The 25,565-nt window shown below is 51.3% G+C and overlaps 1 protein-coding gene across 1 annotated transcript in view; it reads left to right on the top strand.

Annotated features, from left to right (window-relative positions):
• Positions 1-24,294, top strand: part of RAD51B (RAD51 paralog B) — a 720,584-nt gene extending 696,290 nt beyond the window's left edge. Inside the window, 6 exon segments of the mRNA XM_089906275.1 lie at positions 8,279-8,348; positions 10,767-10,870; positions 19,061-19,181; positions 19,560-19,666; positions 20,584-20,740; positions 23,980-24,294. Of these exon segments, the coding sequence (XP_089762401.1) occupies positions 8,279-8,348; positions 10,767-10,870; positions 19,061-19,181; positions 19,560-19,666; positions 20,584-20,740; positions 23,980-24,294 (874 nt within the window).
• Positions 24,295-25,565: the final 1,271 nt, after the last annotated feature.

Raw genomic sequence — 25,565 nt, forward strand, 5'->3', positions numbered from 1 at the left:
TGCTTCTCATTTTTTTCCCCCCTCAATGTTCCCAGTCTCCTTTTCGGCCTGTGGGTGTTGGCCCACGGCTTAGCCTGGCTCCTTTCAGGAGAGGTCACACCGCAGAGGCCTGGACGGCCCCTGTTAGCATTACTGTGGCACTTTCTGTTAACGGGAGGCCTCTGGAGCTGGACGATCCGTCCCAGCATGGGGCAGGCCCATGTGAGAGAGTATGACCTGTTGCCCTTTCCCAGAGAGGAGGCTGGTGCAGGCCTGAGGTTGAGCTGGGGTCGAAGGAGCATCCTCACCTCTTACTTACGGCCATCGAGTTCGTCTGCTTCCCACCACCAGAACCCAGCAGCCTTAACCTCGAGACGGGTGGACATCCTACTGTCTCCCCACATGGCTTGCTGTGACCACAAGGCACCTTCCCAAGAGCCCAGGAGAGGGCTAGACTTCAGGCCTGGAATGGCCTTGCTTCTCAGGTTGCATTCAAGCTGAAGTGGTAAACCTTGAGATGGAGGTGGATTGTGGGTCTGGGGATAAGGTTTGGCCTTCAGGTGAACCTCTCCCATTGAGAATGCTGGTGGGTAGAAGGTACTTCCCATCAGAGCCCATGGCCTAGTTGGTGGAGGGAGTCTCAGAGCACCAGTATTTGGGGCCGAGGCTGGGAAAGGCCAGCCGTGCCCTCTAGTGAGCCTCCTTAACATGGGTCACCAGGTTCCCACTGGGGCAACATAGCTCTCCCCACACTGGGCCAGGCTCCAGGCTCTAGCCTTAGGTGAAAGACTGTTTCCGACGATTGTTTTCAGATATTCTACATCCAGTGCGTGAAAACACAATAGTGACAGGAAAAATCCAGCACACACACACGCGCGCACACACACACACACACACACACACACAAAACACAAAGGTGGTCCCATCCCTCACTATGAGAAGGTCAGAGGACCCTTTTCTCATTTCAGTCCTTGATGTGGCTCCAAGGGAAGCAGTGCCTTTGAACTCGGCAGCATCCACCACAGGCCCAGCTGCGAGGGTGTGGACGGGGAACCAGACAGGACGAGCTGCCTTATCCGGGGCCAGTCTCAGGCCCTCCTGTGAGGACCGGGCTTCCTCTAGCACTAGGTGATTTAGAGCCATTTGTTCAATCATCCAAGGAGGCCAAGGAGGGCCCAGGGGCCACGGGGATCTGCCTCTAAGCCAGAGCCAGGCCCTTCTGTTCTGAGTTTCTACGCGGCCCCTTGAGAGCACACCTCACTGTGCTCTAATCCTGGGCAAGTCTCTCCCATGACGTTCTCACTTCTCCATTTGGGGCATCTTTAAAATGCCTCCCAGCAGTAGGAACGACTGCTGAGCCCTTGGGGGTGCAGAGCTGGCCGGAAATAAACTCCGTCAACATTCGGTTTTAAGAAGCAGCCTTTGGGCTCCTACGATTGTTGCTGAAGGTTTTTCTCTGGGTTCTAGTGAGGCTGATCCTCAGACCCCTCCTCCTACCTTGCGGATCTCTGCTTTCCTTTACCAGAATCTGAGATTGTGAGTGTGGGAGGGCTCTGATTGGCCACGGTGTCCAACATGCCTGTTCTAACAGATGACCATCCTGGAGTTTGAATTCTCCCAGGATGGGATGTACACTACTTTGACGTCTGAGCCACTGTTTGAAAGTTTTTATCCTCGGGAAGTTTTTTCTCATAGTGGGGTGGAATCTGCCACTCTGTGACTTGGATCCATTGACCGAGTTTTATAATAATTCTTGAGAGCTGCGTGGCAGTATAGCCAGGTCTCCATCCCAGGCAGAGCAGGTACACAAAGAAGACTGACCCGCACCCCCTCCACCCCGGCTTCTCTCTACATCTCATGCCTGATCATTAATATTTTGATTACATATTAGGCAGACTGACTCTTGCTTTCCCCCTAATGTATTTTCATGATGGGCGCATCATCTTCATGTCAATATTATTTTTTAAGATCTTGCTGAAAAGATGCTATTTTCGGAGAATGCTCAGGGGAAGCAACTGCTCCCGTGCGTGTATCACTCCATCCCGTTATCCTAATGGAGCTGGGAGAGTATCTGGACCTCTTCTCTCCGGGGTGTTTCACCTCTCCCATCCTTTTCTGGTACCACTCTTGCTGAGGGAGGTGTATCTGTTTGCATCCCTTGGGCATGTTGGGGTGGAAAACGTGAGGACTACTTTTCCAGAACAAGGTAAGCTTGCTCCCTTCTCATGGTGCCAACCCCTCACATTTCCCTGGTTTTTGTCACCCGTCTCTCCTGACTTCTCCTGCCCACCCTTCTCTACAGCTGATGAGAAGCTAACTTTACATAGCTTCTTCCTAGAACGTTAGCTCTGGGAGGGCAGGAAGGTTGTCTGTTTTCTTTGCTGCTTTGTCCTCAGAGTCTATTTGTTGAATGACTGACTGGTTCCCAAGGTGCAACTTGTAAAGAAAAACCACATCTTCATCTCTCAAACTCTGTACTAAAAATCCAGAGAATAAACAAGAAGGTGAATTTGGCCCATTGTTCACAGAACTGTCTTATTTATCATCCTTGTTAGATATTAGGAAAGCAACATCAAGGCCATATTTCAAACAGCAAGAAAGCAGCACAGCCAGGCCAGCCCTTCAAGCTTGAGCACCCCCTGCCTCACATGTTATGTGAGACACTTCACTCATAATGTAGTCTTGATCCATTTCTAGAAAATTCCTCCTCAAGGAGCACTGTAGGATCTGCCCCACTGCCTTCAGATCAACCACCCGATCTTCCATAGCTCTGCTCACAGATAGTCATGAGATCACAGCATATACCTACTGAGCTGGGAGAAACTCCTGCTAACTTGGTGACTGGGAGAATGTTCTAGTCTCTCTTAATACTCGTCAAACTCTGCTTCTACAGCTATAATTTTCATTACATCACTTCTCAGCTCTAAAACCCATAAGGCCCTCTTGCGTTCTCCAACATCAAGTCCCAACTTCTCTGCTTGGCTCTCAAGATTCTTCATCACCTGTCTACCCACCTAGTCTACCCAACCTAAGTTCTCATTACTCTCTAATGGGCACTCCCTTCCACCATCTATGGTCAGGCCATGTTGTTTGTTGTCTTCCTCGTGTGTTTTGCTGGCTCTTTTTTCAATATGCTTGAAAATGGGCTCATACCTTTTTAAAAAATTTTTTTAATTAAATGGACATTGTTTTTTAATGACAGTTTTAGAGTCACAGCAAAATTGAGCAGAAAGTACGGAGATTTCCTATTTACCCCTGTCCGCATACATGCACAGTCTCCCCCACTATTGGCATCCCCCACCAGAGTGGGCGCATTTGGTATAATCGGTGAACCTACATTGACACATTATCACCCGAAGTCCATGGTTTACATTAGGGTTCACTCTTCGTGTTGTAACAGTTTATGGGTTTTGACCAATGTATAATGATATGTATATAGTTATACATAGTTTAACTATAACCATTATAGTTTCATACAGAACAGTTTTGCTGCCCTAAAAATCCTCTGTGCTCTGCATACCTTCTTCTTATAATCCTGTTTTCTTCATCATGAATAATGCAAGTTCTATCTTCTTCACAAAGCCCTTCCCCATGGCTGTAGTCCACACAGATCTCTCCTTTCCCAGGACTCCCGCCACACCCACAGGTAGGGCCACCCTTGACTATGCCCTTATTGCATCCTTCCATGTTAGCTCTGTCTCTCTAACTAGACTGTAAGCTCCTAATACTTGGATTCCCCCATTGTGCCTGGCCTATGGTAGGAGTTCCATAAGCAGGGCCACCATATTGTATAGCTCTGGGGGCCCCATTCACATTACATTCCATGTGAACAGGGTCCCTAGAGTTATGTAGTGCCATAGCCCTGTTCACAAGTCCTTAGTGATTGAATAAAACCCAATCTAGGACCTGAAAAAGAAACAATTATCCTAGTCATGATCCAATTCATCAGGTAATTATTAAGTAGCTAACCACCAACAATAATGGTTGATGGAGGGTGATCCTACCCTCAAAGGAATTATAGTCTTGTGACAGAAAAGCAAGTAAACAGATCACCATAATACAATGTGAATAGTGCTAAGATAGGACTGTGTATAAAGAATATAGCACTAGATATGCAGCTTGAAGAACCAGCAGGAATTTGTCAGGTAGGTGAGTGGGTGGAGGGCCCTCCAACAGGAAGATAGAAAAATGAAAGCAGATGGCATATTTAGAGATTTGCAAGTGGTACAGTTTATTTCCCAGTGACAAAATCGGAAGCACAATGTTTAAATGATTGCCTGTGCTCCCCAAGTAAACTTATACCAGGTCATTGGCACAAGGGGACAGTGTACTGTGACTCAGTAACTGCTTCTGGAATCAGAAATGAAGAATAGAGCCCTATCCTGCTTAGCCGTCTCTTGCTCTTCTGAGGACGGGGTGGGATAAGCCCCAGAGCCCCAGTGTATTTTTTTCATTTACACTGTCCCGTGTTGCTTTGTGCCAAATAGGGTGTACCATCCAAGCAGTGGAGTTGGGTCTTCTAGATCCCTCACTGGATAGCCTCAGGAATGGGCTGCAGTTCTCTATAGGCTTTCTTTGAAAGCTTGCACTGTTTTGGCCTCTTCATGAATTTCTTCTTTCTCTTCCTCCTCTTTCTCATCCTCTGATTTTGGGGGGATATTAAATGTCTGGTAAACACCAATGTGGGCAAACAGAGCAGTTTCTGCCCCTTACGTGGCATCCTTTCCCCAGCCCTGTGCTAGGAGGTCAGTCATTGGCTGCCATGTGGAGCTTGGACATGACTGGGCTTCCACAGTGCATGGCCCAGTCCCAGAGTATGAAAAGGGTGTTGGCGCCTGGCTGGATGAAAGGACTGAGGTCCAGTGTTGTGATTATGGGCACCTCTAATTTCCCCTTTCTCTGTTTCCGCTGTTTCGTCATCAACAGGAGTCTGTTTGAGGCTTCTAGAGCTTGTCTTTGTTTCACCTGGGAAAGTCCCCACAGGGAGAGCTAAGATCTCCCGGGAGGAATGGCTGGAGGCCTGACCTCTGTCACCCGAATTGTTTGCACGAAGAAGGCCCCAGAGGGGTTAGGAGGGTGATCAATTGGGAACTTAAGGAGTAAAGACCTCTCTCTCCCTCTCCCCCCTCTGTTTATTGTGCTCAGAAGGGCAGCGGGGTCAGCGGCAGCAAACTGAAGGGCCAACTAGCCTCGCCTTGAAAGGGGCTCGTTTTGTGTTTCAGTAATGAGCGCTCTCTTTCTCCCCTTGGATGCGCTCAGATTTCACGAGTTACAGGGAACCTGTCAACTGCTGTTTTCATTGTATGGGACTCACAGGGAACTTGGATATAGGGCAAGCTCGTTTCAAAGAAAGCAGGGGGAAGAAAGTCCTGAATAGATGCAACGTGCTGTCATATGCAGATCACAGCCCCAGTTGCTAGGGGACACCTCTGCCCGCCCAGAGGGCAAGATGCTGAAGTCCTGTATTGACGTGGCTGCCTCCTTGGAGATGGGAACGCCACTGCTGAAAGGGCCCAGCCAGCAGCCCGCACTGCCATGGGCTCCCGGGTTTGCCACGGAGCCCAGCTAAACAGCAGCTTGGATCCCAGCAGCCTCTGCCCCCCGCTGGCTGTGCAGTCACGAGTCTGTCACCCAGCAGCTGAGGGAGTAGGCCAAGTAACACTGCAAGAGTGAAGAGAGGCAAGTAGAAAGGGGCTCTCTTTAAAGGGCCACCAGGCCTCTGCTCACAGAAGGGCCACGGGGCCTAGGGGGCATAACTGGGGCCTGATGTTAAAGACAGGTTTTCACCTTCTTTGTTTGCCAACACTGGCAATAACATTCCTTTCCTGATGGGTTTGTTTTGTAGCTGACAGACATTGTTTTCTTTCCCCTGTTTACCTAGATTGACCCAGAGTAACAGGCCTGGCTGAGCCCACAAGAGGGAAGAGCAAGCCTGCTCTGGTGGCCCCGGGCTCCCCATACCCCGGTCCCTCTGCCCTGCAGCACCTTGTCCTGCATCCACTCGTGGGAGGAGAGAGTAGCCAAGGAGCTGTCCTGCCTGGAGCAGAGCCCGGGGCAGGACCTACAGGGGAGCCCAACATTAGGGGAGGGCCCAGAATAAAGACTCTCTCCAAGGGGTCCTTCAACTGGAGGTCCTTCCAGTGAAGGCATCTGGCAGAGTTCATGGTACGACCTGAAAGAAACCAGGGGAGGGTACTGAGAGAAGTGTTTCTAACAACTGTTTACCGAACACCCTACTCCATTTAAAAGGGCAAAAGCATGGCCCTGTCGTCAGGGAGTCTGAGTCTGGGGCCTGTGGCTAAGCCAGGAGGTGGAGCCAGTGCCCTTGGCAACGCGTTGTGACCTCCTTCTGACCCTCTTGTTTTCACTCCTGTGCCCACTTTTACCACAGCTAAGCTTCTCCCTATGAGGGTTGCCAAGATAAATACTTAAGTCCAGAACCCTGCCCTCAAAGAGGCTTTATATCTAGTGAGAGGGTAACTTTTGGAGACATGGAACTGTCATGCAAGGTGCTTTGTAAGGCTGAAAGCTCTGTGCAAATGTAAGACAAAATGACCCTTCCAGGAGGAAGCTCGCACATTGGTAGAGGTGAAAGGCAGGGATGGTTCAAGAGCAGTAAGCTTCCCTGACTGGCTGGAGCACAGGACAGGGGACCTCGTGAACTAAGGCTAGAGCAACAGGCTGAGGGCCACACATGCTGCAACACTGGGCTTGGCCGTGTGGAATAGAGAGAGAGTTTGCATGGTTAGTGTGTTCGTTTTCCATTGCTGCTCTAACACATTGCCACAAATTTAGTGGCTTCAACCATACAAATTCATTATCTTACAATGCTGGAGCTCAGGTGTCTGACATGGGTCTCACCGGGCCAAGATCAGGGTATTGTCAGGGTGGTGTTCCTCTCTGGAGGCTCCAGGGGCAGCTCCGTTTCCTTGCCTTTTCCAACTTCTAGAGGCTGCTCACATTCCTTGGCTTCTGGCTGCTTCCTCCGTCTGCAAAGCCAGCAATGGAAAGTTGAGTCTGTCTCACATCTCATCTCTCTGACCTCCTCTTCTGCCTCCCTCTTCCATTACATTGGGCCCACCTGGATAATCCAGGACAATAATCCTATTTTTAAGGCCAACCAATTAATTACCTTAAGTCCCCTTTGCCTTGGAAGGTAACACATTCATAGGTTCCAAGAATTAGGACACGGACATCCCCAGGGGGCCTTTATTCTGCCATTTGGGTTAGTCGGTTGGTTGTTCATTGGTCAGTTACCGGTTGTTTGGTTGGTTTGTTGTTAGCTGGCTGTTTTTTGAGACTCTCCTTCCAACCTCCCACCCTCCACCCTCACCCAAGAGCTGGATAATCACATTTATTAGAGGAAGGGAAAAACAAGAGTGAGCAGTCTCTAAGGGGAGGAAGGGGGGTAGACACGGGAAGCAAACATCAATTCCATCTCATTGCCTGTCAGAATGACTCTATAAAGCACAATCCCAAGAACGAGACAACATACCATTCTGGAGGATTTTGTTAGCCCACACACCCCCTCAGACCCCGCTGCGTAGCTGGGTCATGTTCCATACAAAAATTTGGCCTCAAGTCCTTGGTTTCTGTCCTGTGTCCTCTGGCTTAGAAGCAGAGATGTTCGTAACCCATTTCAAAATATCTGGTCAACCTTTTGAGATAGTATTTCTAATCCAAATACGCTAGTGGGTTTCGCTAAGTGTCTAGTGGTCCCCTGGAGCCTCTCAGTCCTGCAGTGGTTTTCAGTCTGTCTCCCATGCATCAGCCCCAGCCCTGCCTCATGAACCCTGCCCAGCTGCCTCCAGGACTTCCCAGCTTGCAAGCTGGACCATGTCAGCAACTGCTCTGCTTCCTACCTTGTTGGAAGCTGAAGCTTACTCTTGAGCTGTCCTTGCAGCCGGGTAGTTCCTCAGTTGGACGTCTTGAAGAGCCCCTTCGTTATGATCTACCAGGAACCCAACTCCTTATTTCCCAGTTTCCTTGCCTGGAGCTCATGATCCCAGTTAGGCACCCAGATAACTCCTGGGATTCCCTCCACTGCCCACGGTTACGTCTGTTACGTGGCCCGTGGAGCCGGGCTGTCCACTCATCCTTGACTCACTGTTTGTCCTGACCTCCCAGTGAGTCCTGGCTTCGAAGACTGACCTTCCAGTTGGTGACTTCAGCCTTGATACCCCTTTGCCCCTGAAGACCTTGACTTCCCATCTCCGAACTGCCTGTGTTCCCCTAACAGCAGCAGCAGTGTAATAATGGCGATGGAGCGCTTACTGCGTGCCAGGCACTGTGCATGTATTACCTCATTTAATCTTCACAGCAACCCTAGAAAGAGCCCTGTGAAGAATGGGTACTAGTCCATCTCACAGGTGAGGAGACAGAAGCACAGAGAGATTAAATATCAATAGCTCACCCAAAGTGATATAGGTCACATGAGATGGAGTCAGGATTCAAACCCAGGGCGTGGAGCGCCATCATCCCTCACCTGGATTACTGCTATAGTCACCCTCTTTCCACTTTACTCTGCTTACCGTCCACTTCCAACAAACAGGGTGATCCATGTACATGAGATCATGTCCCCCCCTTGTCTCAGAACCTTCCAGTGGCTCCCGTCTTACTCAGGAAAAGCCAGAGGCTCAGAGAGGCCTACGGGCCCACATGATCTAACCCTCCTCCTTCTCTGCCCATACCTCCTGCCCTCTCCCCATCCCTCTCTCTTCCTCTCCAGCCACACTGGACTCCTTGCTATTCCTCAAGGAAGCCAGGCTCCTCCCTGCCTCAGGGCTCTTGTCCTTGCTAGTCCTTCCCCCTGGTTGCTCTCCTGGGTCTCTGTATCTTGGCTCATTCCTTTCTCAAGGGAACAGTCTACATAAGGAATAGAAACACCCTATCATCTTTGCTGGCACCCCTCTCCAAAGACTCCCTATCCCCCTTACATGGCTTATTCTTCTCCATAAAATTGTCTCCAAATAACGCATGAGATATGTATCTGTTGTTTATTATCTGTCTCTCCCACTGGGAGCAAAGCTCCAGCGTGTACTTGTGGAATGAACGGGTGAAGCCCCAGGACTCCCCTGAAGACCCTGATATTCAAGGGGGCTCCAGCCACTATCCAGATTCCAGGTCCCAACCTCTGCCCATTCCTGGGCCACCAGGTGGAAGGCCTTCCACTCAGCTCACAGATGAAGATGTAGCTTCATTCCGGGGCTCAGTTCCCGCCACAAAACCTGGCAAACAAGAACATGCGGCATGTATTTTTGGGCTAGGATCAATTTTCCATTCTCAGTGACTGCTGGGGTTTTCTGTTGGTGGGGGTGAGCGTGGGTAGGCGGGGCAGGGTACTCACTCACGTGTTGAAGGGAATCCAGAGCTCTTTCCCCTACCCTCACCCTGACTCCAGCAAGCCAGGGTTGACCAGCAGCTACATCTTCACCGATACCACCTCTGGCCACGTGTGTCTAGCTCTCAGCCCTCAGAACCTTGTCCCACCTACTGAACATTATTTAAAATAATAAAATTGAAAAATCACTGTTGATCTCTTCCCAAAGACAGCTCCTGTCCTCCCACCTGGTACTTGAGCAGCCTGTGTAGGTGGCACCCAGAGGGCTGCCTGAGTGAGTCCAGGGCCCTGGGGCCTCCGGGTTGAATCCACCAGGCCCGCCCTAATGAGAGCCTGGTCAGTGAATGCCAGGCCGAGAAACGGGAATGTGTTACTGAAACAGCCCTGTGGTTTGAGAGTCCCGCAGGAACAGGTTCTGAGCCTGTGTCCCCCATCACTGTCCTCCAACAGAGAGTAGTCTATTTTTATTTATTTTTATGGCTAGTAGCATAGCAGCACCTGTGGTAACCTCATTAGTCCTCTCCGGAGCTCCTTGGAGGGAGGCGAAAGCCTGCCAATTGAGCCAGGGGTTTTTTGTCTCAGGCTGCCGGGTGTGGGGGGATTGGGGAAACGGGCCAACGGGTGAAAGAGGCAGGGGCGGGTGAGTGACGCCTTCTCGTCCAAATCCACTGTGAGGTTCTAGGGAAGAAAAATGTGTCTTTGTTTTTCTGATTGCTTTAATAAGTCTTTAACTAAAAAGATCTTCACTTCGAAAAAGTTTCTCAGGAATGACGAGTTCTCTAATGGGAAGCCGTGGGGATGGGCCTAGACGACAAGTGATGCCATTTACTGGGCGTCTGCTTGGAGACAGGCATTGAGGCAAGGTGTCCTGATGCCTCTCCTTACTGGTAGCTGCTCGGCCAAGGGTATGCGGTCAAAACTACTGAGTCAGCAGCCCTCTGAGGATGTGGTTTTTATCTCCAATTGGAAAATGAAGGAATTGAGTCTGAGGAGTTACATGACTTGCCCAAGTTCATGTAGCTTCTGAATAGTGGGGCCAGAATCCAAACTTAGGTCTGTCTGACTCCAAAGCTTATGGAACAAGCCTCCGCTCCTGGCTCCCTGGAGTTCACCAGATTCCAGGCTGAGAATCTATAAAAGTTTGGGGTCCAGCTGATTCGGAGTGAAATGAGCTCAGTGGGTGCTTCTTTGGGTCTTGGGCCCCATTTGGTAAGTTGAAATTGACCGTTGAATCCCCACCCTCAGCCTGGTAGATTCCAGAACACAGATTCTGTCCCTCTCACTATAACCTCCCTCCCCACTTCCCCCCACCCCCAACACACCCTTGGTGAGCTGGGACTGTCCCAAAGAGGAAGGCTCAGCAACTGCCAGGGCCTTCCACCCTGCTCATTCTAGAAACTTCTAGAAACCAGCAGCCACCCCTGCGCCCGGGCTGTTTGCCCAACAGGCAGCCAGTTTCATCCTCTGTGGATCTCCAGGCTTTGGAGAACGAGATGTGAAGACGTTTGCAGGAAGGTTGAGGATGCATAAGCGTAAAATCCTCGTCTTAAGGCAAGTCTCTTGGCATCCTTCCCATGGCACCTGGTGATGAGGAATGAGTCTTACTTTAGGGATAGAGACACTAAAACAATGGGCATGACTAGCCCTGAGGGACACAGGGAAACACTCTCAGGGAACAAACCAGGCCTTGGTATTGGAGCTTAGAGCTTCGAGGTTAGGAGACATACTTGTCTCTTAACAAGTAGATCGGTAGTACTCCTCTGAACTCTATTGTTGGATTGGCTGCGTTGGAGGCGAGATCTGGTTTGGACTTGATTTGGCACAAGGGCACAATGTAAGGTCAGCAAGGGGTCAGCGATGGGTCTGAGCTGGATGATCTCTGCCTCTTGATTCAGAATCCATGCTCTTTTCTGAGCTCACCACTGCCTCAGTACAGCAGATCCCAGCGTGCAGACATCTCAAGAGCAAGAGAAGATGTTTAATTTTCTCTTATTTAGAAACAAGCCTGGATGAAAGAGGAATAAACAGGGCCATTCTGCTTGTGATTTGCTGAGATTCCCTGGAAAGCAAGCTTAAGAGGCCAGAGGCTATGTCAGAGCAGGAGAGACCAATGCCCTCTCCAAGATGTGTACAAACAGAAGGGGCTTAGAAGCTGGCAGGGAGTTATGGGGAGGGAAGCAGAATTTCCAGTTTGGTTCCAAGTCTTTTCAGGCCTTGACCTTTAACCTAAAAGCCAGAGAACCAAACTGATCTCCATGATGCCTGTAACTCCAGAGGAGACCCACGGGACCAGCAGAGAGGGGGGCAATGCTAGCTTAGCACGTCCAGGGTCACGGGAACCCAAGGAACTGGCCTCGCCTCCGCAGTATAACTAAAGCAAATCCCCTGGTCCCTCCTCATCCCAAGATCTTATCATGACCTTGTCCGTGATTTTAATCATTTTGAAGATGAAGGCCTGGCCTCAGAAAGGAGTAACCAAGGATGAATCCTCTCGCCTTTAGTCTAAATGTTTCCACAGTGAAATGTAAAGTTATTATTCTTGTGATATGTATTCATTGTTCCTCTGATTTTTACTTAAAAAGAATAACAAATTTGAATCCCAGGCTGGTCATTGCCATTAGGTTCTAAATCCCAGGTCACGAGCCAGGGTTCCTACCTCTCACTCTTCACACCTTCCTGACACCTCAGCCCAGATCGCACTCTGCAGCTTCCGCCTACCTGGACCTATCTTAGCCCTTCTGCCCATCAGCCATTCCTTCGCTGCTCCAGGCTTAGGTTTCCTCTCAAAATGAAATGGGGGACGCTGGTCCCGGGGTGCGCCTCTAAAAAGAGTGTTGGGCAGCCCCTCTCTGGTCCCCTGCGGCTGAGGTCAGCCTCTTCGCTAACACAGGGACCAGGTCAGCCCATGTGCCTGCCTTTCCGGCTCTGTGCTTTGGACAGTCTCCTTGCCTTCCTCCCTTTCTTATCTCACTTGAAGACAAAAGTGTGTCCTTGCCAAGAGTCAGGTTCTCCCAAGGTGCATTTCTCTCAGTAAGGGAGCTGCTCCCCACTTCATAAAAATAAATCTCCTCCTTGTTTTACCTTCAGTATAGCCATTTCTAGAAACCGGACTCGTGTCTTAGAGGGACTGTGTGTTGTCCTTGCTTTTTCTGAAATCTATCCTCCAGTCGTTATGTGGATAGGCCTGGATATAGACAGAGTATCCTAAGATCATGGGTGATCATTACAACCCTAACAGTTACCTTTACTGATTGTCATTTGCAGGCTCAGTGCTAACTAAGCTCCTTGGTGATAGTACAGCTCAGTAACTTGCCCAAGGTGAGCCTGGGTGAGCCTGACTGCAGAGTCTACTCCCTGAACCACCACATTAATGGTTCCTCTCTGCCTTTTCTCATCTGCCTGGACCCCTCCCTACAGCACCCACCCATCCAAGCATAGCCAGCTTCTTGGGATCTACTTCATTAGACATTGCTTGGCCTATACCTCTGGTTGACAAGGCCCCACAGCCTGTCGCCAGCACACGGTCATCTCCACCCAAAGTCTCCTACCTGTGTAGCCTGGCTTTCATGCCCTTACAGGCTCTCCCACTGTGTACACCTCAAATCTCATTGGGACACCAAGACCTGCCCATCTCCCTGAACACCTCCTCCAGGTCCAATAGAACAGGTGTGCAATCCATTTGGAGCCATCACTCACTCCCAAGCCTGTTCTTGATTTAGAAAATCTGTACCCAAAAAAAGAACCAGGCTTTGCTGTGGGTGACCTGACTTGCCACCGAATCCTGAGCGTGGCTCTTCAGTACTGCAGAAAAGGACCTGAGGGCTTCACCCTCGGACCTCTTTTCTTCTCTGTCTTCATTCACTCCCTAAAAGATCTCATGTTGGGGCTTCCCTGGTGGCGCAGTGGTTGAGAGTCCACCTGCCGATGCAGGGGACACAGGTTCGTGCCCCGGTCCGGGAAGATCCCACATGCCGCGGAGCGGCTGGGCCGGTGAGCCATGGCCGCTGAGCCTGCGCGTCCGGAGCCTGTGCTCCGCAACGGGAGAGGCCACAGCAGTGAGAGGCCCACGTACCTCAAAAAAACAAACAAAAAAACCCCAAAAAATCTCATGTTGTCTCCTAGCTTAGTATGACATGCATCTGCTGACAGCTCCCGAACTGAGTCTCTGGCCTGGACCTCTCCCCTAGATTCCAGAATTGCATAGCTAACTGCCTACTTGACATCCCCACTGGGATATAGCTCTTGGGCATGTTCAGATGAAAATATCCAGAATCAAACTCCTGATTCTCATCATCCCCACAGCATGCTCCTCCTTCAGTCTCCTCGTATCTATAAAAGGTAACTCCATCCTTCCAATTTTTCAGGCCAAATGTTTTCGAGTCTTCCTTGCCTCCTCTGGGAATTTCACACTCCACATCTAAGGCATCAGCAAATCCTGTTGGCAATTCCTTCAAAATAAACCCAGGATCCAACCATCTCTTACCACCTCGATTGCTGCTTTATTGGTCAAAGCTACCATCATCTCTTGCCTAGATTATGGCAAAAGCTTCATGCTGGCCTCTGCTTCCAGCCTCCCGTGCCTCCCTTCAAACTCTTCTCATCACTGCAGCCAGTGTTTTAAAACATAAACCGATCATGTCACATCTCTGCTCAAAGCGTTCCGGGGGCTCCCAGCCTCACTGAGAGTGAAGACCAGTGTGCTTACGGTGGCCTGCAAGGACACTTGATAGGGCCTTACCCCCCCCCCAACCCCCACCACCCCGGCTCCTCTAGCTTTTGCTCTCTGCCCTGGAAAGCTAGCCTCTGCGCTTTTCCTCCAACACAATGGGCATGATCCCACCTCAGGACCCTTCTCCTTGCTGATCCCTCTGCCTGGAACGCTTTATCCCCTAAATCTTCGCTAGTTCCTCACTTCAGGTTTCCAAAATATCACCTTATCAGAAAAGGCTCTTCTGTCATCTCCCTGTAGAAAAGAGCAAACTCGTCACCCCCAAACACTCTCTACCCCCTCCCTGCTGTATTTTTCTCTATAGCACTATTGTCACCAGGTAGATGGTGTTTGTTTATTAATCGTCTCCCCCTCAACACACACACACACACACACACACACACACACACACACACACACACACAAGAATAAGGTCAGGGACTTTGTCTATTTTCTCCAAACCTACATCCCCAACACTTCAAATAGTGCTTTCCATGTAGTGGGTGCTCCATAAGTATTTAATAAATGAATGAATGACATGTCCTCCGGGGTAGGTTCAAAGCTGAGGGAATGTTGGGTGTGTCTTCTGCTTTGTGGGATTTCAAGCTGGCCCAGTGGGTCATTTCCATCAGGCAAACTCCTAAAAAGCACACTGACATTCCTGATGCGGTGGTGTGTGTCTGTGTGTCGTTGACACGTTGTCAGACACATTGCTGCCCACGCAGCAAAATGTGGCCACAGCTGTTGGAACTCTTTGCTAATGGAAGCGAAAGCGAAAATGAATAATGTTCCTCCCCATAGAGAGTGTGACATGGTAGCCTTCATAGGGGTTTCAGAACCTACCAGTCCCCCTCACACATGACCTACTACACAATTAGTTAAAAACAAACAGAGCGTCACATCTGAGCCCCAGGTTTTGAGTGTCTTTTGATAACAGCTCTCCTTGAAAAATATATCAATTTGTAGGGAAAGGTCCTTGATAATGAACTTCCAAGGCGAAGATGGAAGGAGTAGGTCACAAGACCAAAATCCAGAAGGGAGTTCAGGGAAGGTGGCCTGGATTTAGACATTGTACCCAACACATGTACCTTCCAATGCATGGCAGATCAAAGGGTGATGAAAGAAAGAAGGAGAGTGCACTGGAGGAATGGCTAATAGATTTGTGTGTCACCCTACCCAAGACCTAGCTCTTGGGAAGTATTGGGATACTCAGTGATCTGGGTTGCAGGCTTAGCTTCTCTCCAGCGAGACCAGCCCCAATTCCCCTTTGTACACCTGGCCTCGCTCGCCTCAAAAATTCAAGGATCTGAAGGCAAGTCACTTCAGAGCCTCTCGAACAAGGAAGCAGTCCCTAGTCTTCTGCTTCAAGATCTTTCTCCAGCTGCTTCCGAACTGCCAAGCTCCTCCTATGCCTCACTCTGGCTACCACCCATGGAGATATAGTCCCCCTGGCAGAGTGGGCCAGAGGAGGGACCTCTTAACTCGGCACTTGAGCTTCTCAGACAATGAACCAAGGCAGCTCAGAGATTTCTTTTATTCCGGGAGCACAAGGACATAAGCAGGTCCAGTAGATCAAAGACACGGCACTGGCCTGGGCTTCTCTTTGACTGAGTCCTGGGAGCCAGGCTGAGGGTTTGTGTTTCAGGGTAGCATTGCCAGATTTCGCAAATGAAAATAGAAAACACCCACTGAAATTTGAATTTCAGGTAAACAGTGAATGACTTTTTTAGTTTAAAAGTATGTTCCATAAAATATTGGGGATATACTTATGCTGAAAAAGCATCCCTTGTTTTCTGGAATGCCAGTTGTATTGGGCATCCTTTATTTTATCTGGTAACCCTATCTGCACTGTTCCTAAACACACCAGCCATGCCCCAATCAGCCTGGACAGGGCTGGGCCTGCTGTATAGAATTCAACCCCTGACCCCAACTCCTGCTCCCCACAGGCATCCCTTTCAAGGGGGGCTGGCTGGCCTCTGTCAGAGCAGCCAGGAAAGAAAATGCATGTCGTACACATGAAACTTATATAACGTTATACATCAATGTTATCTCAATTTATAAATGAATGAATGCATGAAAAAAATCAAAGAAGAAGAAAACACAAGGGAGAAACTGCTCATGGCATTGTGCCCCCCACAGTCAAGGGCACAGGGATCTGTGAAGGACCTTGTTAAGATAATCTCCCCACTAGGAGGAGGCGGCCTGCGAGGGGGTGGCGACAGGGAGTGGAAGCGGGAGAGAGGGAAAGGACCCAGCAGGGCCAGCATGGAGCTTTGAAGGGGGCTTCTGAAAGGTACCACCCTGGGAGGCACTGATTTCCAACAGAGCAGCTGACTACCCTGCCCTCCCTGAGGCCACTGCCGGCTCCCACTATCCCAGGACAAACAGGGCCTGAGCTCCAGGACCCTCTCATTTCCCCCTTTTGACTCATCCCCTCTCCATTCTCAGCCCCCTCAGTGTTCTGGAAGGTGGTGGACATGGACACTGTGTGGACAATTCTGAACATGGTGGAGGCCCCGTCGCTCTGCCCCACGTCCTCATGTCCCACTCAAAGACCAGCTGTGGTCTGCCTTGGATGTAGTGGTCAGCACACGTTGGTCTCCCAGGCTCAAATCCCCCACCTCCCCATTGACCTAGCTGTGTCTGCCCATCTGTTTCCATCTGCAAATGGGGACTCTTGTCAGGATAAAATGAGTTAATATGCAGGAAGCACGGTGACCAGCATGGAGAAGACACTGTTACATCCAGGGTTTGCTTTCCATCCCTGCTGCTCCTGAAGGGCCCCCTCAATCATCCCCACTGATTCTGTTCTTGGTTCTCGCCCTCTCGAGCCCCCTGCCACCATTGCCATGCACGTCCCGCTGTCTTCTCTCGTGGTATCCCTGATGCTCACCCTGCCATGTTGCTTCTCCCCTGTTGACATCTCTGCATCCTTCTTACAGTCCTTTGCCTCCCTCGGTCCCTTCTAACCCAAGGTTCTTTCTAGGTGTGGCTGTGTTCTCGTCTCTTGATCCCCTTCCCTTGGAGATCTCCGGCAACAGATGGGAATGCTGAGAGGGTCTAGCCTTGGATACACACAGACTAGTTCTACGAGGGCCACCACTGCTGTGTTTCCATGGTTATCTCTGGAGATGGGCGTCTTGGCCTCAGAAAGGTGAGGGAGCTTTTGTGTTTCACTTTCTACCCTTCTGGAGGATAGTTAATCCTTTCCATGAGCATTAGTTATTTTTCTAATAGTAATTGCAACGACAATGTGGTTTTCTTTAGAGGAGAAGAGATGCACGTCTTTTGACCTGGCTCCCAGGCCCTTCTTTATCGAGTAGCCTGTTTTTAGGATGGGGTGGGGGAAGGCCATTCAGAGTACAACAAACGATCTGAGCAAAGGCACAGAGTAGGAGACTCAGAAGGGACTATGAGGCTTTGGTACCTATAAACAGATTTCAGGCCCCACTAACGGAGGCAGAGCACATGGGGGAGCAGGCATTAGGGCAAGCCAAGGAGGTCATCCAGGCTCTCTCAAAATCACCCAGGGGCCCACTCTGCCTCCCTGTAGGGGAGGCCCTGCATGCTCACACAGGATCCCTAGCTAAATGGGTGGTCAAGGCCAGAGGGACACACCTGGGAGAGTGGGGGGCTCATGGTGGGCTGAGACTCTGTGTCACTGTGCCTCCTGAGACTGACTGCAGGGAGGTGGGTGATTCACCAAGGCCTGGTGTCCATTGGGTTTCCCCATCAGGCTTGCCTAGGGCACCTGCACACCTGCCAGGAGGGGATGAGCTCTTCTGAGACCAGATGACCTTTAAGAGCCTCGTAAGTTGGAGGATAAGCTATAAAATGGGTTAGGAGATGTATACCCACCCCCTAACGTTTGGAGATCCAGACAAGAGTACAACAGAGGCCAGCTCCCACATCAAGCTAACAAACTATTAAACAGAATACATTCTCTTCTCTTTACCTTGACAAATACACCTTCATGACATCCTTAAGGCCAAGTTTGAATTTAGAGTTTGTGGAGTCCTTGGAGCTCCCCGCTGTAATGTGGTGGCTAAGCAGAGGCAGCCCTGGGCTGGCTTCGTTCCCCGGCTCCATCAGGCACGAGGAAGGGCCCTGAGCACAAGCACGTGGACATTCAGCCCACATGTCCCAGCTCCAGATCCACACACGCCCCCCAAACCCACCCCGTGGTCACCCCTGAGGCCCACAGGTATGCACACCACGGCACACCTTGTTGGCAGGACAGACTTAGGTTAGAGGTCCACACTGGCCTTGGGATTAAGCTCAGGGAATTGGGCAGGAAACTCCAGGGTCCATGTCCTGAAGCAAGGACTGGCAACGGGGCCTGTGTGGGCTTTTGGGGCTGTGTCCCTTTAACACATGGACGCCTGGCTCATGGCTGATGGACTGTGGCTGGAGGAGAGCAAGCAGACCCCTAACTTGTGGGACATAGCAAGAGATCCTCTTGTCCCTGGACGGGGGCCAGTGCCCACTGGGGGTGAGGGTAGCCACCCTCAGATGGCTAGAAGGAGCCTCAGATGTTTCCTAGAAGAGTACTCAGTGTGCCCAGGCGCCTCCCTGTCCTGGGCTGGGCATCTGCCCAAGACCTCGTGCCTTGGGGTCATTCCGGTGTCACCGTCTCATGCCCCCGACACAGTGGGGAGCTTGTTTCCCTCCTCTTACACTCCCTAACTCTAATCCCCAACAGCCTGTGCCACTTGGCTGGCCTCCTTGGCAGAAAGGTGACCAAAGGACGTCTCTCTGAAGCGTCAGATCCCGCAGACAGAACCCAAAGCCTCCTTGGGGCCGTATGAGCCAATGACTGAGGGTCCTGACCTCCAGTGATGGACCCTAGTGTCCTCTCGCCTCCTACTGCTGGAGTGTCGGTGGAGTCGCTCAAAGCAGGTTCAGTGATGAGAGAAGCAGGAGCTGTCACACCGCTTAGAGCGAGCCTCCTTTCTCCTCTCCTGCACTCATGCTGCCCCCGCACTGCCTGGACCAGCCGTCTCCCTGAAGCCTTACCTTCTGGTGTTTCTCAGCACCTACCTCGACTCCAGCCAGCTCACCTTCCTCCCCTGGCTCCTCCCCTTCTCCCAACATCTGCTCATCTACCCCCGGCTCATCAGCTCTCTCCGGTCCAAATCCCTTTCATTCTTCAAGGTACACTTTAAATTTCACCTCCATGAAAGGTTCCCAGTACTTCCGTTAATCCTTCTCCTGGTTTATCACCTGCATTGTTTACCACCTGGACCCCATATTTGGCCCATGAATTATATTCATGTAGTACTTCATACCGTGTGGCATTAGTATTCGTTCCTTGTTCCATAGAAATCATAGGATTAGAAGAGATCTTAAAGACCATCTCATCCAACCCTCGTTCTTTGAAGATGAGGAAACTAAGAGAGAAAGGTTTCATAACTTACCCAGGCTGAAACGGCTAAAATTACACTAAAACTACACTCAACTCTCTTAACCCTACACAGGACTTCCCCACAACCACCTGCTGCCCCTCTACGTGGAATTTTGTGTCGCCCACAGGATGGGGCTGTCGTGAGGGGCAATCATGTGATCCAGCCATCAGCTGGGCAAATGGTGCCGCCCCTTTACCGGCAGGACAGAACCCAGAACTGCAGCAGCCCACCTCTGTAGACCCCATGTTTGTCAAGTTCCTTGCTATCCATTTTAATAACCGCCCAGCAAAAAAAAAAAAAAAAAAAAAAAAGAGAGATTACCAGAGGTCACCCAGATTTTCTCAGACCCGCTCTGATTTCCTGCTGTATCCCCTTTAATTCAAAAAGAATAAACCCGATTCCTACTCCACCGTGGCACAGGGCCAGCCCCTCCTGCTGTCACTCCCCATAATCCCTTACATTTTCCATTTGGAAGCCCAGAGAGCATCTTAGCAAGCCTCCCCTCTGACTTTCCCAGGCAGGAGGCTGGCGGGCCCCAGGGGGAAGGGGGCTGAGCATGCAGCTAACGAGGCACCGGGTAGAGGGGCCCAGCTTTAACACGGGGTGGGATCAAGGGAAAAACAGACTGGGGGCAGAAGAGCAGGGAGTGCTAGGGACAGGGTGACCTGCCCAAAATAAGGCCCCTAAACTCCAAGTCAACTCCCCCATTCAAAACCAGCCAGAGTAGGGCAGAGCAAACATATTTCTTTTCTCCCTCCCGCGCTGGTTGCCCTGCGCACAACAAGGAAAAAAAATAGAACGATAAGCCACGTCGTTGGAGAGTGTCACCCGAGCAGCTCCGGAAGGACGTGGGCAGACGCCTGGCTGGGTGGCTGACTTTCTCTGTTTCTGGTAGAGATTTTATAAATATTCGGGGAGTTTGATCTGAGGCTGGTGGTGGGGAGGCGAGGGGAGCTGCAGAAGGGGGAGATAACTCAGCCCACGGGGGTTCTGGGACCTCTCCGAGGCCTGCTTTTCATTAGCGTCTCCAAGACAACGGCTCATCTGCTGCAGATCCCCTCACTCCCTGCAAAGCATCCTCAGTGCATTATGCCTTTCCTTTAATAGTGAATCTGCTGCGATCAGCCTTCCTCCAAACCCCCTCCCCTCAGCCTGCACCTCCAAGCCTGCAAAAGAGAAGATAATTATGGGGGAGACTATAGTCCAACTCTCTCAGGCTGGTGTGGAGAGACAGAGCCACGACCGTCCTATTCCCGGGGTGGCGACTGGCCCCGGGGACAGTTGGAGGCTGGTGGTAACGAGTTTGGGGTAACCAGTCTGCAGCAGCACCCCAGTTCCTGTTCCTCCTCTGTTTTGCACACCCAGCCTTGACTCTTGTCTCCTCCCTGTCTGACTCGACCTTTCCCCTCCACACATACACATTTATTCTTGACCAAGGCAAGCAGTTGCAGACTTCCCAAGGAACGACCTCGCCAGTCATTGTGCCGATGAGTTCCAGATGCCCATGGGAGCACAAGACCACGTGTGTCTCTGGTTTTCACCAAGGTGTCCAGTGGGTTCTAAAAGGGCGGTGTCAGGGAGGCTGGCCAGGGAAGAAAGGGAGACCCGTGTTTGCAAGGCAGTGTGAGAGTGGGTGAGTCCACCCAAAGAGGTGACGGTTTCACCTTGGAGAGGAGAGAGCCGGGCTGGGTGATCGGCACAACCAGGGAGGGAATGTGCACCCAGAGCCTGTAACCCCAGCATCACAGACACTTCTCAGCGTTTACTCCATGGAACTTGACTTATCTACTTAAAAATCGTCTCCCTCTAGCTGTGGGTTCTGTAGGGCCACAGCCAGGGAACCCTGGTCTCTGCCACACGCCAGTGTCAGCATAACACCCATGTTCAGGAGGCCCTCGGTAATGTCTGTTGAAAGGAGAGCTGTCAGCGGATGGACTGCAGGGACTGGCTTTTCTGGGTTGTCTTTCTAGCCTGTCTTTGTGTTCCTGAGCAGACCTGAGCCCCAGCCTTTCCCAGCCCCTCCTTTCCGTGGAATGCAGGTCACCCCAGCCCTCCTGAAAGATCTGTACTCAGAGTCATCCCTGGAGGCTGCAACTAAAAAGCCAGAGAAGGCCCTCCCTGGCTACAAATGGAGCAGAACGAGGAACCCAAGGCATGTGGCTCAGACAAAAGCCGCTCCTGCCTTCTCGCTTGTGTTCTTTTTCCCACCGAGATTGGCCCTGGAGGAGCAAACCCCAAGTTCCTCTGCTGATCTGAGCAGGAAATTCCTGTCAGCTCGTGGGAGACCAACTGGGGGAGATTTCATCACATAGATTCCCCCTGAGATACAGAATCGTATCAAAGTCTTATCTCGGCCCCGGGGGGCCACGGGTCTCCACCACCAACCATTCTGTACCTCTCCGAAGCAGACCCTGTCAGTCTTTCTCACCCAAGGCTGACGTTAGGTTTTTTAGCAGTCAGCCAAGGAACAGGGAGGAGTGAAATGATTAACAATAATTAAGCGTAGCTGACTGGGTTGCATAAGTGGTTTTCCAGTCCACTCTGGCGGCAAAGTTGTCATAAAGAGGCAGAGACGTGCCCGCCCCAATGGCACAGGTAAGCGTGGGTTAAGGAAGGCAGTGGGATGGAGATCTTCGTTCCTCAAAGTGTGGTCCGGGGGCCTGCAGCCGAGCCATCACCCAGAGGTGGTTACAGAGGCAGAATCTTAGGCCTCTACTGAATCAGGGAATACGTTTTGACAAGATGGCCAGGGGATCGGAGGCACATTCGAGTCTGAGACACACTGGCACATAGGAAAGAGCATAGGGGTGTTTTCATCTCTGACCTCGTGGATTCGAATTCCAGCTCTGTCACTGAGTAACTGTGTGACCTTAGGTAAGTGAAGCCCTCTCTCTGAGCTTCAGTTTCCTCCCTTTAAAGCGGAAGTGGTGTTGTCTATCCTAAAGGGTTGACGTGACCAGGGGCCTGGCACCAGTAGGCTCCAATCCTAGTAATTGTCAGCAGCATAAAACTGCTTGCTCAGGGAACAGTAATATCCTTGGCTTCCCCAAGCCAGCTGCCCAGGAGATGGGGCTTCAGCCAGCCGTCTCGCTATTATTTCACTTTTGTGTTTTCTGAGGGTGGGGGGAGAGGGACTTATAGAGCTCTGATCATGAACCCTGAAGCCAAGGGTCGTAGTGTTTCATCTCCAGTTTCCCCATAAGTGAAATTAGGCTGCTGAGTGCCCTTGTGGTAGGGTGGATGTTGTGGGTGAAGGAGCTGGAGGATGTGGACAGGCAGGGCCAGGCTGAGAGGCCGGGGCTTCTAGGAGGAGGAGACACAACCTCTGACTTTGGTAATGGAGACTTATAAACGGCACTTTGACCGTTTCCCACAAGCAGGTAATATAGTGTCTGGATTTCATTTCTTTTACCATCTCTGCATTTCCTTGCGAGACGATAGGATTCTGTTGTGGTTGAGGGGGTAGAGGCTACTAACCTACTCCCCTGTGTCCTGTGTTGGTGATTCTGTAGCTATAGTTCCCTCCACTTTCCCGGGCTAATATAATGGGGCCTGCTGGGACCTTGAGGTCTCCCTGAATGCTGGGCTCACTTTGCAGAGCTGCTTCCCCAACGGTGCTGAAGTTGCTTTTCAAATTAGTTCTGGGGAGAAAAGAGAAGGACAGCCCCTGGGTGTTCCCTGGAATGTGCCGGCTGATGACCTAGGTGAGTCATCTAACCTTGCTAAGCCTCAGTTTCCTCCTGGAATGATAATATTAAGCCTGAAGAAACTCCCTGAAGATGCCAGACAAGTCTCTACCCATTCCAGGGATGACGGGATTGCTGGGGGATTAAATGAGGTGCTACTGATAAGGAACATGGTCCAGAGAGGGATATGGTCAATACATGTTAGCTGCTATTCTTGTGGTTGTTGGAAGAGGTGGGCCTTGGACAGTTGGCCTCAGCCAAAAATCACAAATAAGAGAGTGGCCTCCATTTGCAAACAGCAAGCCCATCCTCCCGGCTCCCACGCAGGTCAGCAACTGACCCTCCCCTCCCCCACCTTCAGATTTCTTTCTTTCACCACAGAAGTTGAGACTTGTGGCTCACCAGATGACCCCAGTGAGTTTAAAGCTTGAAATGAATACATGCTAAAACCTGCTGGCACAGCCCTGCCCCCATGACTGCCGCAGACCCCTCCCAACCTGGGCCTGTCCGGCCTCTCAAGGGCCGGAGCTGAGCCCTTGAGGAGGTATCTCATCTGTGCGCGTGCTGGTCCCAGGGGCCCTGCACGGGGCGGACGAGGCTCGCCCTGATCCAGCACAGACTCTCCTCTTCCTGGGTTTGTTAGAAGCCTGACCAGGCCCCGAGTCTTATGACTTCCACAGATGTTTCTGCTTAAGCAGCCCTGGCATCTTTATGGCCTGTTTTTTCCATCCTTGCTTCTCTTCCTCTGTCCCAGCAGCCCTGAACGCAATTTGGACTTCATTTACTTTCTCACGGTTACAGGGATAGAAAAGACATTTCTTTTTCATTTTTTCCCTTTTTCCTTGGTCCTTCAAGTGACACACACGCACACACACACACGCGCACGCACGCGCTCCATGTGCAGGCGGAGCCGCGCTCACGGTGCATCTTTGTCCACGTTGCACTGACATTTATTTTCGCTTCAGACTGAGCCCCAGTTCAGAGCCTCCCTCCCTGCCTCCAGCCACACCTCACATTCACGCCCTGCTTGTCCCTGCACGGTCGCCCCGCGTGTCCTCCCCGAGGCTGCTTCTGAAGGTTCGTGCTAGCCTCGGGCTCTGGCCTGTCCTTCCAGCGAGACATGGACAGCCTCGTGTGGGCCAGGCTCCGTGAGTCTGGGAAGGTTTTGCCGCCTGATGGGGGGAGGGCTGAGACGACAGTGACCCCGTATCTCGTCACGCCGCCCAGGCAGCCGGTCTGCCCAGGGCCCAAGGTGACAGCTGTTAAAGGATGGAGCCATTTTCCGTGGGTAGGTGACAAGCTTGCAACCGGTCTGGCCACTCCTCACATCAATGCTTGGAATTCCACCCAGCTTGCTGCCATGGCGGGGTGTTCCCGCTCACCTGCCCTGCAGGGCTTGGGGTCACCTGTCTCAGAATCTGGTTTCCAGAGCAAAGAAAGACTTCCAAGTCTTCCACTGAAGGCCAGTCCATGTTGAAGCCCCCTGGAGCTCAGAGCCCTTAACTGCCTCCCAAGACTGAGGAGTGGAGCTGGATTCCTCCTCCGGGCTCCCACCGCGGGTATAGACAGATCTACCTGGAGTGCCGTATGTTGACACCACCTGCTGCCTTACCTGGGTTGCCATTGTCTAAGAGGTCCATCCCACCTCAATTCCTCCATGTCCCTGCAGCCTTTCTACCTGAGTGTCTGATGATACAGACTCATGTCTCAGGGGATGTTTAGAGCTGAGCTGTCAACTGCTGCAGACTCCGGTGAACCATATTTTGCAGAGTGTGGTGGAGGGGGAGTCGTCAGGATGTCCCACCTTCAACTCCCTCACCATGAGGGGCCTTGCCAGAGGGATGGTGGTGGGTGGCTGAGCTCAGTCCCATGAAGTCCTCACTCAGTGACTGTCCCACCTGAGAAGAGCCAGGCAGCCACCGTCCCCTCCTCTCCCCACTGTGATTGCGTTACCATGTACATCGCACCCGTCATCCTTCTCTTCTCTCCGTCCTATTGAAGCAAGTTAAAACCCTGGTTCTTGTTTGTTTGTGTTTTGGAGGCTTAGTCATGACACCCTTTCCACAGTGGATTAAGGGAGGCTGCTCCAAGAAGTCAGACACAGTGGGATGAGCTTGGGCTCCAATAACAGGGTGACACACAAGAGAACTGTGGGAAATGGAGGCTGGAGGAAGCCTGGGAAGCAGGGGCAAAGGATGGACGGTCCCCCAGACCGGCTCCGCTGAGCTGGGCGTGCTGAACGGCTGCCATGAGCTACTAGCAGACTCTTGAGGATGCCCCCTTCCGTTTGCTTCACTTGTCACACATTCACCAATAAAGAGGAAGAGGGGAGCTGTTTCCTTGGCTTTTCCATTCATAAGTCCCTCCAGAATTCCCCTCCAATGTGGACACTTCTCCAGAAACAACTATATGGTAATATCATAACCAGAGATCTTGCTGGTGGTTAA

The sequence above is a fragment of the Delphinapterus leucas genome, chromosome 2 (genome assembly GCF_059928025.1).
Source record: "Delphinapterus leucas isolate spDelLeu-1000000601 "Yukka" chromosome 2, BTC_Dleu_Yukka2, whole genome shotgun sequence".
Lineage (NCBI taxonomy): Eukaryota > Metazoa > Chordata > Mammalia > Artiodactyla > Monodontidae > Delphinapterus > Delphinapterus leucas.